Here is a 12,696-nt window from a genome sequence, read left to right as displayed (position 1 = left end):
TCACACTTGCAAATGCACCCTGTCTGTTATCAGCTGCGAGAACTCCGAAGGGGGGGTTCCCGCAATTTAGGTGCGGGTAGGCAGCCTCCTATTGCTTTTAATGGGGCTGCTTACTCGTAGCTAATCAAGGAAATCCCTGCTGGGGTTCTTACAGCTGATCTCAGACAGGGTTCATTCGCAAGTGTGAATGCATCCTTAATCTTGAAGACCAGTGCCAAGCTATATATGTGTTGTGAAAACATTACATAAAGTGGTTTACTTGTAAACTGAGCTATAGCAGACAATGCAACTGCTAAGGGGCCCAGAAGCACAAAGCAAATTTATGAAGGTAATAGTATCATTTGGCAAATACATTTGGATAAAATGAATATGAATACAACTTACATAAGTTGTTTAGATTTTACATGTTGGTAGAGTAACACTTCCACTATAGTAAATCTTCTTTTGTATTACAGGTAAATAATGGCTTCCAAGCAGAAGCGACGTGCCATCATTGAGTCCTGGACAAGAAGGGGTGCAGTCTGTCCAACATCCACAGAACATTTCCAGAGATGACACCATTGACAAAAGTCACCAATGACAAGACATTGCTCCTGTAAATGGTGTCATTTCCATAAACATTCTGTAGCTTTCTGTGTATGTTGGATAGCCTGCACCCCTCCTTCGTCAAGAACTCAATGACGCATTGCTTCTGCCTGGAATCCATTATTTACCAGCAAGGAAAAAGAAGAAAAGTTACTATAGCGAAAGAGTTTTTCTACCAACATGTGAAATCTATATGACCTATGTAGATTACTTTCGGTACATTCTTCTAAGTATGCTTGTACACAGTTTTTGAAGGAAATCGGCAGGTAGGTTGTTCCTGAACATCTTGCAAAACTAACCACAGATCTTCTGTGAATGTAGGCTGCCTCAAATCCCTTTGACTTTTCATGTAATCTCAGAGAGACTTGATGACGTTGAGATCAGGGCTTTGTGGGAGCCACACCATCACTTCCAGGACTCCTTGTTCATCCTTATGCTGAAGATAGTTCCTAACAGTGGTGGCTGGTATATTTTTTTTGGGGGGGGGGGGCGGCAAACAATCCACCCTATGCCAAACCCCCCAGGTCGGTCGGGTTACAGGCCCCCCCCCCCCCAAACAGTGGGTGACCAGCCCTGCACTTACCCCATCTAGGTCGCGGGCAGCGCTTCCTCCAGGCGGAGGCTTCACCCTACGTCTCCTCCTCCTCGGCTTCCCTTGCATCTCCTCCTCCTCAGGGACCAATAGAATCGCTTCTCCTATCGGCCAATCAGGGTGACGGGTCTCAGGACTCGCTTCCTGATTGGCCGGGAGCAGAATCAGGAAGACAATAGCGAATTGTCACACAACTGGGTAGGTTCACTGCACCCCCAGGCCCACCCTTTTTTTAAGCCAATTGGAGCCCCAGGCTATAATTGCATGCTTCTAAAAAAAAAAAAAAAAAACCCAAAACCTGTAGATCTTGCAGAAACCCACATTGTCATGTGTCCTCTGCATACTTACTCATTTATCTCAAAGAGTCAGTTAACAACTCCTAGCTATCTTGGATTATAGCATTTAGCCTAGTGCACACCACTAGTCTTTTTTTCCTTCAACCCAGCGGGATGTTAGTACATCGATCTCCCCCGCTGAGCTATTGTGTTCTGACAAGGGGACGGCCCCCCGCCAGAATACTCCCATCAGCGCTCTCAGCCATTGGCCGAAAGCACCAATCGGGAACCGGTCATAAGCCTTTCGACAGAAGCCGGCTGAATGGCTGGCTTCTATCAGACAGGCTGCCATGCCAGGGTTGCCAACCTCCCGCAGCATTTTTTATTGACAAAACATGAAAATTTACTGACGGAACACATTTTTTACTGGCAACCTGAGAAATTACAGAACTCTTATTGAAACCTAACACAGTGAATATTTGAACAGTATAAACATGATATGGAAACACTGACAATACCTATAACAAAGTAATTTGCTCGATTTACATGTAAAAAGTCAACACAGCATGAAATTATCAGCCCCTGATATTTACTGGCACTTGTAAAAAAAAAATCACAGATTTTTACAAACGGTCAGTAAATTTACTGGCGGTTGGCAACCCTGTGCCATGCACACGGGCCAAATGTCGGCCAGTTTCTATTGAACCTGGCGACATTCGGCCCTTGTGTACTAGGCTTTAGTTTTTATGTTGTAGAGATCTGAGAGTAGGAGTGGTTAAGTAGCAGAGCAAGAGACACTGAGCAGAGCTGATACCAATCGGTCTGCAAGGATACAGTGGGTTGTCAGCCAATAACAGGGCTTGGGAGCGGAGTGCATTTTAGGCAGACCAATCTGTATTTTTCTGTACTTGCAGGGTTCTAATGAGCAAAAAACACTGGTAAATAAGCTTGTGTTGCTGGAGATGTACTGTATATGTTTTTTTTTTGTTTGCCCTAACATACGCTTTATTTTTTAACCTAACACCATCTTCTACTGGAATAACCTTTTTACCTTACTTTACTGAACCTTGTTTCCCAGCAAATGTATGATGTACTTAATGGTGTCCTATAACAAAATTTAATTTTCCTTGTTAGGATTAGGGCCTTGAAAAGCAGAAATTCCCAGCAAAAAGAAGAGTGTTATTCGTCAGAAAGTGAAACTGATGTGACCCCATAAAGAATGGAGAGTCCTAGGGAAACCGACACGGCTGATCATCAGAGATGTGACAATAAGCAGCATTATGATGCGGTGAAAACCTTCGGACCTTCACCCACAACATTGCCTACAAACTCTAAGCATGCAGCACTGTCAGCTGGTTTTACTTTACAGATATGTAGCTGTAGAGATAGATAATAAATAAATATATATATATATATATAGTATCTCACACAAGTTAGTACACCCCTCACATTTTTGTAAATATTTTATTATCTTTTCATGTGACAACACTGAAGAAATGACACTTTGCTACAATGTATAGTAGTGAGTGTACAGCTTGTATAACAGTGTAAATTTGCTGTCCCCTCAAAATAACTCAACACACAGCCATTAATGTCTAAACCACTGGCAACAAAGATGAGCACACCCCTAAGTAAAAATGTCCAAATTGGGACCAAAGTGTCAATATTTTGTGTGACCACCATTATTTTCCAGGACTGCCTTAACCCCTCTTGGGCATGGAGTTCACCAGAGCTTCACAGGTTGCCACTGGAGTCCTCTTCCACTCCTCTATGATGACATCACGGAGCTGGTGGAAGTTAGAGACCTTGCGCTCCTCCACCTTTTGTTTGATGATGCCCACAGATGCTCAATAGGGTTAAGGTCTGGCTTGTCCATCACCTTTACCCTCAGCTTCTTTAGCAAGGCAGTTAAAATACTGCCCTGCGGCCAGTCTCCAAAGGGAGGGGTTCATGCTCTGCTTCAGTATGTCACAGTACATGTTGGCATTCATGGTTCCCTCAATGAACTGTAGCTCCCCAGGTGCCGACAGTACTCATGCTGCCACAGACCATGACACTTGCCACGACCATGCTTGACTGTAGGCAATACACACTTGTCTTTGTACTCCTCACCTGGGTGCCGCCACACACGCTTGACACCATCTGAACCACATAAGTTTATCTTGGTCTCATCAGACCACAGGACATGGTTCCAGTAATCCATGTCCTTAGTCTACTTGTCATCAGCAAACTGTTCGTGGGCTTTCTTGTGCATCATATTTAGAAGAGGCTTCCTTCTGAGATGACAGCCATGCAGACCAATTTGATGCAGTTTGCGGCGTATGGTCTGAGCATTAACAGGCTGACCCTCCACCCCTTCAACCTCTGCAGCAAGGCTGGCAGCACTCATACATCTATTTCCCAAGACAACCTCTGGATATGACGCTGAGCACGTGCACTTAACTTCTTTGGTCGACCATTGTGAGGCCTGTTCTGAGTGGAACCTGTCCTGTTAAACCGCTGTATGGTCTTGGCCACCATGCTGCAGCTCATTTTCAGGGTCTTGGCAATCTTTTTATAGCCTATGCCATCTTTATGTAGAGCAACAATTCTTTTTTTCAGATCCTCAGAGAGTTCTTTGCCATGAGGTGTCATGTTGAACTTCCAGTGACCAGTATGAGAGAGGGAAAGCAATAACACCAAATTTAACACACCTGCTCCCCATACACACCTGAGACCTTGTAACACTAACGAGTCGCATGACACCGGGGAGGGAAATGGCTAATTGGGCCCAATTTGGACATTTTCACTTAGGGGCGTACTCACTTTTGTTGCCAGCGGTTTAGACATTAATGGCTGTGTGTTGAGTTATTTTGAGGGGACAGCAAATTTACACTGTTATACAAGCTGTACACTCACTACATTACATTGTAGCAAAGTGTCATTTCTTCAGTGTTGTCACATGGAAAGATATAATAAAAAATTTACAAAATAGTGAGGGGTGTACTCATGTGAGATACTGTATATAATATAGTGAAATTGATACTTTGTGCCCACCGTTCAGCTCCCTAGGTCAACAAATAGAACACTGAAATTTAACAGAAATCTCTCTCCCCCTGAAAACCAATTTCAGCAGTTCACTAATTAGGTATAACAGCCCATTACTATCAAGTCAGAGTCTGGATGTCTGGATTTATGTTACAATATTATATCAATTTCCTCCATTTTAAAATTATCTGCATTGCTCAGAGCTGCTGACTGTGCAGCTGGAGAAGTTTAATATAGGTTTCCAATACAGGTGGCTGCTCCCCTTGCTAGAGAAATTGTTCCTTAACTCCTGCCACAATAATATCCCAACAAACTGGGTATCCTGGAACAGGAAGTTAGGGAAAATTTCTCCAATGGGGGACACAAGCAGTAATAAAGACAGGGCTATGGTTCTAACCCTAACCCCTGCTCTACCCAAAACTAAACAGAAAGGTTACAGTGTGACTATGTGTTGCAACTCCGTCTTCTGACACATGTGTAAACTCTGTGTGCCTGCCTATAACACATGACATGCTTCTGGTAAGGGAAAAAAAATAAATGAAGTATACCTAAAGCCAAAAAGTTTTTACGCGTTGGATGGAATAGGGAGGTGCAGAACGCCTGTCAGATTTTTGTTATGTACCCACTGAGAAGATGCACTCTCTGATCATTGTGATGGGAAATCCAACATTTTACAGCCATTATCAAAACAGGAAGCGAGATTTTCCACTGCAGACACCTACCTAAGAAGGCATTTCCACTCACAGTGGGGGATTTCTTCTCTTTTCCTGTTGAGTATCTAGAACAGAAAGTGAAGGGAAATATCTCCAATGGGATGCAGACAGAACCTGACAGGTCTTCAAAACCTTCACTTCTCTCTCTCCAACTTAAAAAAGTGTATAGATATACTTTATTTTTTTATGTGGTCGGTTCATATCACCTGCAAAATCTGTCGTGAATTTTTTGTTAACGTCCCATCGGAGATCTGAAAGTAAGAGGCAAAACCACAGTCATGCGAAATGTTGTATTTTAAACAGTTTAATGGTGTTGGCTGATTATTTTTCAATGTTTTCCTTTCAAAGATCTTTCAAATGTATTAGGCCTTAAATATTTGTTGCCTAAAAACACACATTAAGGCATTCTAAAAATGCACACAGCAAAGGTGCAAATCAACAGCACATGCTAAAACGTGCCTAGAAATTGGACAATGGCCCATCAAAAAAGCAGAAGGCTAAAATGTACTGGATGTCTATAATACCTAGACTGCACAACCATATTAAACTTTAAAAACAAATCCGTATAAGTTCAAATGTCAGCTGCAGAATCAGTGTGGGTAACTGAGCCTGACATAAAATAAGATGAACTATTACTTGTCGTGCAGAGTAGATGAAAGGCAATTTCACTTTACTCATTTTAATTTTTAACCAGTGTGGTAATAAAAAGATAATATAGCACAATACAGACATGTATTGGAGGGTACAGATTAAACAGTGTTATGAATTTTTCTTAAATAAGCAGGGAAAAGAGAGGTGTAGGAGCTCATGGAGGATGTTACAAGGAGGCAGAAAAACACAATAAGAAATAATTTATTGAAAAATAGATTTTAGGACCATTAGGTAGTGCAAGTGTGTAGATTATATTAGAGGCCCCTTTCACACGAGCGATCCAATCAGGTCTGCCTTTCAGTTTTTCAGGTGGACCTGATCAGATGGTCCAAGTATCCTTATGGACCAGCGGGTGCAAACGGACTTGTGCCCATTTACTCCCATCTACCTACAAATTCGATTCAGTCCGCTAAAAAAAATACAGAAGGAGATCCATTCCCCTCTGTCTAGGTGGATTCGCTCAGAGGGCAGTCAAGTGTAAACGGACAGCTGATCCCTTTACACCTGACTGCCCATACAGCAGAATGGGCTCTATCTGTGTCCGCTCTGCATAAATCAGCGAACAGATCCCCTGAGCTGAGCCAAGCAGATGCTGTCCCATGTAAAACAGGTTTAAGAGTATCTTTTACTGTGACTTTGAACCAGTCATTGGTTTCTTACATCTCTAAGGGATGGCAGTGGGAATGTTGCTGACTTCCCAACTCCACTTACTATTAGCAGCTATATTAGTTTTAGAGGTTTTACTCTCGCTGTTGGATTTTGCATGTATTGTTCAACATTATAGAGACTACAGCAGAAGGGAAATTCAGTGGTTTGAGGGGGTGGAGCTGGGAACTCAAATCCTTAAAGTGGAAATAAAGATACAAATACTACCTTCGTTTCTATGGTCCAATGCTTGCGAGTTCCCTCTCCAGCATCTTTTCCCTGGGTTCATCTGGGTGCAGAACTTCATACATTTTGACAAGCCAGCGTGGGATGGCATCATTTCTGCACATACGTAGAAGTGCAGTGATACTGGCGCAATACAAGTGTGCCGAAATGTACACTGAGCTGTGCATGCATTCTGCAAAGGATTGCGGATAGGCAGGTAAGTGTACTTTATTGCAGAAGAGACTTGGGGGGGGGGTATTTACCAAAGGCAAATCCACTTTGCACTACAAGTGCAAACTACAGTGCAAAGTGCTCTTGAATTTGAACTGAAAGTGCATTTGGAAGTGCAGTCGCTGTAGATCGTAGGGGGGACATGCAAGGAAAATAAAAAACAGCATTTTGGCTTGCACATGACTGGATGATAAAATCAGCAGAACTTCCCCTCATTTCAAATCTACCCCTCAGATTTACAGCGAATGCAATTTCAAGTGCACTTTGCAATTGTAGTGCAAAGTGGATTTGCCTTTCATAAATAACCCCCTGTTCATGTCTCTCTGAAAAAAAAAAGCCTGCCTGTTCGCACTTTTGTATTTTTTACATTTAAGGCCAGTTCACACTGGAATGCACATGGGCTGCCAATCGTACTGGAACGTAGAAAAAGTAGTGCAAGCACTACTTTTTCAGATTGCACCCACCAAACTGCATGGTACTGTAGTACTATGCGGTTTGGTGGCCGCAAACCTGCAGCGCTTGCAAGATGCATTTGGGATGCCATTAAAAGAGGAGTAAAGGAATTCTTTTTTTCCCTTATTCATGCTTTTCAAACGAGCTTAGGCTGGATTTCTTTTAACAATTAATTGGCACCTGCGTGTGTCTTGCAAGGGTAGTGCATTCACATACAGTGTGCGCCTTTCCCACATTGCATTCCGATGTGAATTGACCCCCTTGTTTTGCTTTAAGAGGAAGATCAAGCCAATGTTCACTCAAAACCGAAATATTACATGTAAAGTAAGCTAACTCTTTCAGTCTTAGAAAGTGTATTAGACCTAAAAATGTTTGTAATGTCATGGAAAAATGTGTTCATATTTTTATAGACTTATTTTTTTTAAAAAAGAAAAAACGCTATTAAAGTCACTCATTGATGCAGTCATTGTTGGCGTGGTTTAACTGTAATTTGCATAAAATGCTGGATGAATTAATTTTACATTAGAAGTCTCTTTTTTTTTTTTTTAGGTCAATGATAAATGGCTAATCACATGATATGTTCCCTTCCTTTACATCCTCCAGCTGCAGCAGAATAACAGTTGAGGGGAGAGATACTCATGAATGATTCTCACGAATGAGCAATATCAACCCAATTTAATACAGCATATTACTTTTGTCCTGTGAAATCAAACTTGTGAGGGTGCCCTCTGCAGACTGTAAACTTTCTGTTAAAGGATATGTAAACCTATGAATTAAAATGTAATGTGTTGCAGCTTAAGAGTCCTTAAATATGCTGGCTTTATTCGTTTTCAGGCTAAAAACAGTTTCAGCAAGTACAGAAAAATATCTGTTCCCCTTGTCAAATGCTCTTGTCACCTCCTGTGAGCTGAACTGAAAGCTCAAACATGTTATTTTCATTTTGTAAATGACTAATTCCATCACCCCTCATGTAATGGAGATGAAAATATGTTTGAAGTCCAACCTGTGAGACAACCGTGTCTCACCTCCATAGATACAGTGGAGGAGTGAGTGTAACCACCCAGGTATTGGAAAAGTGTTGTTCGCACGATTACCAGGTGGAAAATGGAAAAAGCCTGAAAAATAAAACAAATGCAGCCATAGCATCTAAGGACTGGTAAGGTGCAATATATTAACCACTTGATATCCGTGCTATAGCCGAATGACGGCTACAGCGCGGACCTGAATTCCCGGGAGGCCGTCATATGACGGCCTCCCCTGTGCACGTGCCCTACAGGGCGCGCGTGGAGCGCGCTGTGATCACCGAGTCACTGAGACTCGGATGATCACCGATCCAAGTAAGGGGACGGTCCTGGCCCCTTACCATGTGATCAGCTGTCAGCCAATGAAAGCTGATCACATGATCAAAACAAAAGCTCTGTGATCATTTTTTTTTTTCTCCTCGCACTGACAGTGCGAGGAGAAAAAAAAGCCGATCACCAGCTCATCAGCAAGGGACATCGGTCCCAAAGAGGAGAAGGCAATAATGCCTCAATTGTGCCACCAGTACCCCCTGCCAGTGCCATCTGACATTGCCACCTGACAGTGCCCACAGTGCCCACCAGTGCCACCTATCAATGCCCACAAGTGCCACCTATCAACGCCCACAAGTGGTGCCAATCAGTGCCACCTAGCAGTGTTGCCTATCAATGTACCAGATCAGTGCCCATTATTGCCACCAATCAGTGCCCATCACTGCCACCCATCAGTGCCCATCACTGCCACCTATCAGTGCCGCCTCATCAGCGTACATCAATGAAGGAGAAAAATTACCCTTTTTAAAATTTTATAACAAAATATAAAAAAAAAAAAAAATTTTTTTTTTTTTTTTTTTTAAATTTGGTCTTTTTAAATTATTTTAACAAAAAATAAAAACTGCAGAGGTGATCAAATACCACCAAAAGAAAGCTCTGTTTGTGGGGAAGAAATGATAAAAATTTCATTTGGGTACAGTGTTGTATGACCGCGCAATTGTCATTCAAAGTGCTTCAGCGCTGAAAGCTGAAAATTGGTCTGGATAGGAGTGGGATTTAAGTGCCCTGCAAGCAAGTGGTTAAAGGTTTGTTGGGGGGGGGGGGGGGGTGGCTAGATGGACTTTAAAGTGGATGTAAACCTGATTCATGAAATTTTGGTACATATACCTGCAGTGTTTACTTATCTCTCTCCAAAGCCCTAAGTCCAGTGGCTCTGTTCTTCTGTTATCAGCAAGATAACTTCTGACAAGTTCTCTGACACATGGTATGACTAACCAGCCTGAAATTTGTGTCAGGGAGGGTGCTATAAATAGATTAGCAGACAGCTGGTCAATTCACAGCACAGCTGGGATGTCTCCGCTGGCCGCCATTTTCAAGGAGAACGTAGGCTGGCTAGATGGCTACAATAGAGATTGAGCTGCGGTGCCGTTCCCCCCCCCCCCCCCCGTGCCAGTCTCTGTGACCTGTTATGGAAAGGGGCGGGGGATGGGCGGCGCCGCAGCTCAATCTCTACTTTAACTATTTGGCCCCGCTTGACCAACTTTGGGGCCGTATAGCCTGGATGTCACAGGGGAGGGGCCGGTCTGGATGTCACAGGGGGGGCGGTCTGGATATCACAGGGGGGCGGTCTGCATGTCACGGGGGGGCGGTCTGCATGTCAAGGGGGGGCCAGCCGGATGTCACAGGGGGGGCCAGTCAGATGTGAGGAAGGCTCCGCTGGGGACACCTGATGGCATCTGGTGGCAGGCAACGTGGCAGGTGACACGCTCAGGGCTCCCACTGATTCTGCATTATGGTGGTGAGTTGAATGATTTCATTTTATATTACAATGTAATAATAGAAATAATGTGCTTCAATCATCCTGACACCATAACAATCATGGTGCCGGGATGATTGAAGCGCTAACACCAGGTGTTTGGAGTATCTTTATCTGCTGATTGTTAAACTCTGGAATACACATTTCTATTGTGTAGGATCTGGGGCTGCTGTCCCTCCATCCCTGTCCCCCCCCCCTTCCCTCTCCATCCCTCATTCATCTCAGACTCGAGCCACGCCCATTTAGCCATGCCCACTTTCCCACGTAAACCATGCCCATTTGTCGGCGCGGCGCGCATCTCGAGGCACCCCATTCTAAAATGTCAAAAACCATCCACATGTAGGACACCCAAAGTTAGAGGTGATTTATTCTTCCAAAGCAAATACACTTTTTGCACATTGGTACTGACTAGTACTCCAATGTTTCTCTTCTCCCTCAATTTCTCTCCATCGGTCAGCTAATGTCACCCCAGCACTGAGGGAGAGGGGCACAGGAGGGTCAAACAAGGATGCTGTGGAGTCAACAGACATCCTCCTTATTAACTGGTGACATCATTGGTTGTTAGGATGCCAGTGTCTAGAAAGTCATAATGGTGCATAAAGAAAACCCTGACTTTGTGTAACTAAAAGGCAGGCTTGATCCACCTGCTGGCTTGTATACAATTTTTTAGGCATTTTGCCAAGGCACCCATGAAGAAATCTCAAGGCACCCTAGTTGAAAAAGGCTGCCGTAGGGTACATAAAGTAAAGTAAGGTGGAAGTTTGGTACCTGCGAGTAACTATTTTATATCCTGGTATTTGATTTGGAAGATCAGAAGGACATTTAGAGCACCTTTTGTATGTGTCTATAGTGACAATGTGATCCTCAAGTCCCGTTCCCAGTGGTCCAATAAAAGCAGGGGTATGTGAAAAGCTTCCATAAGGAGTCGTTTGTACATCTAAGAGAGAGTATATTGGATCAGGCCTTTAATTTGACGCTCTTGTTCAAAGGGCATCAAGTTGCGTGAGAATTTGGTTGGATCAGGCAGGGAGCATTAAAAGTGGGATAACTGCAAGATCTGTATAGTGCCCAGAAGAGCCAGCTCCTCTAAAGCTGCCAGTTGGGTGGAGGGGACAGTCCAGCACAAAGAGTAGGGTGCACCATGCCTTGACCCTCTGAGTTGTAGAAACCATTTGTCTTGTGATCCTGGGGGGGAAGTCCAGGTGATCGAAAGTAGGCAGAAGGGGCTAAGGTGCTTTCCCATAAGAGTGAAAGGCTATTTGTGATATTTTCCAGATAGCTCCAATAGTAAGATGTTTGGGCAGGTCTGGAGAGGGCAGTTTGGGTAACCACAGGAGCATCTCCAGAGGAACTGGGGAGGCTGCCTGCTACAGTGATACCCATTGTTTTAAAGGTTTATGTCTAAGCCAGTACAAAGCAATTGTCAAATGTGAAGCAATGTGGTATAAATGAATATCAGGTAAAGCTATACCTCGAGAATCTTTCAGCCTTCAAAGAATGGTATGTTTAAATCGGGTGGGTTTGTTGGACCATATGAATTTATTTATAATGGATTGGAGAATTTTGTAGAAGTGCATTGGAAGTTGAATAGTAAACATTTGAAATAAATAAAGTATCCATGGGAGGATATTTTGCTTATTAGTATTGCATTTTCCTAGCCAGGAAAGATTTTTAGAAGATCAGGACTGGAAGTCTGCCGGTAATGTCAGAATTACCAGGGTGAAATTGAAAGGGTATAATTTGTACAGATCGTTGGGAAGTTGAATGCCCAAGTATCGGAAGTGGGAAGGCGTCCATCTGAAGGCAAATTCTGTCTGGAGACGTTGATTACTCTAACAATTTTTTCACCATCATTCTGGTTTGTAAAGCACAATTTACTTGAATTGTGCTGTCTACATGTGTCCATACAGTATTCTCCCAGCATTAGGAAAATTGTCGACAAGCGGATATACAAAATATATCCTGTTGTGGCCAAATCACCTTGCAGTAAAAATTGTGATTTGAACAGTTCTAACAAGGGGAGTTCAAGAGCCTGTACAAGCCTGATTATGCAGCTACAATTGATCTTGCACAATGTAATCGTACGTATGTAGCGCTACCACCGCAGGGGCTGCTGATTTTTAACTGGTTCCCTCCCAAGCAGCACAGAGGCCACTAGCCCCCCAATCAACATTTCATTCACTCCAGCTCCAATAAACAGTCTAGGGGTTGCCTTTTTGTGATTTATTGCTGATAAAACATATAACTAGAGGAATTCTTAAAGCGATGTTCCGCCCACCGCTTCAAAAATTAAAAGCCATGTAGCTACACATACTGCAGCTGCTGGCTTTTAATAATATGACACTTACCTGTCCTGGAGTCCAGTGATGTCAGCACTACAGCTGATGTTTCCATCATCCATCCGTCGTCGGGTGCATGCCGCCGCCATTGTGGGTAAGGGAACCCGGCAGTGTAGCCTTACGGCTTTACG

The 12,696-nt window shown here is 43.4% G+C and overlaps 1 protein-coding gene across 2 annotated transcripts in view; it reads left to right on the top strand.

Annotated features, from left to right (window-relative positions):
• The window catches only part of CARD9 (caspase recruitment domain family member 9), a 79,708-nt gene extending 76,786 nt beyond the window's left edge, over positions 1-2,922 (top strand). The window contains exon 13 of one of the 2 annotated variants that reach the window (XM_073599657.1): positions 2,587-2,922. In XM_073599657.1, the coding sequence (XP_073455758.1) occupies positions 2,587-2,668 (82 nt within the window). In that variant the 3' untranslated portion in view covers positions 2,669-2,922. The remainder of the gene's footprint in view (positions 1-2,586) is intronic. The other variant, XM_073599656.1, reaches the window with a different exon arrangement.
• The last annotated feature ends 9,774 nt before the right edge of the window (positions 2,923-12,696 follow it).

Source organism: Aquarana catesbeiana, linkage group LG09 (genome assembly GCF_042186555.1).
Source record: "Aquarana catesbeiana isolate 2022-GZ linkage group LG09, ASM4218655v1, whole genome shotgun sequence".
Lineage (NCBI taxonomy): Eukaryota > Metazoa > Chordata > Amphibia > Anura > Ranidae > Aquarana > Aquarana catesbeiana.
The sequence above is the reverse complement of the archived record's forward strand: the minus strand, read 5'-3'. Positions and strand labels throughout refer to the sequence as shown.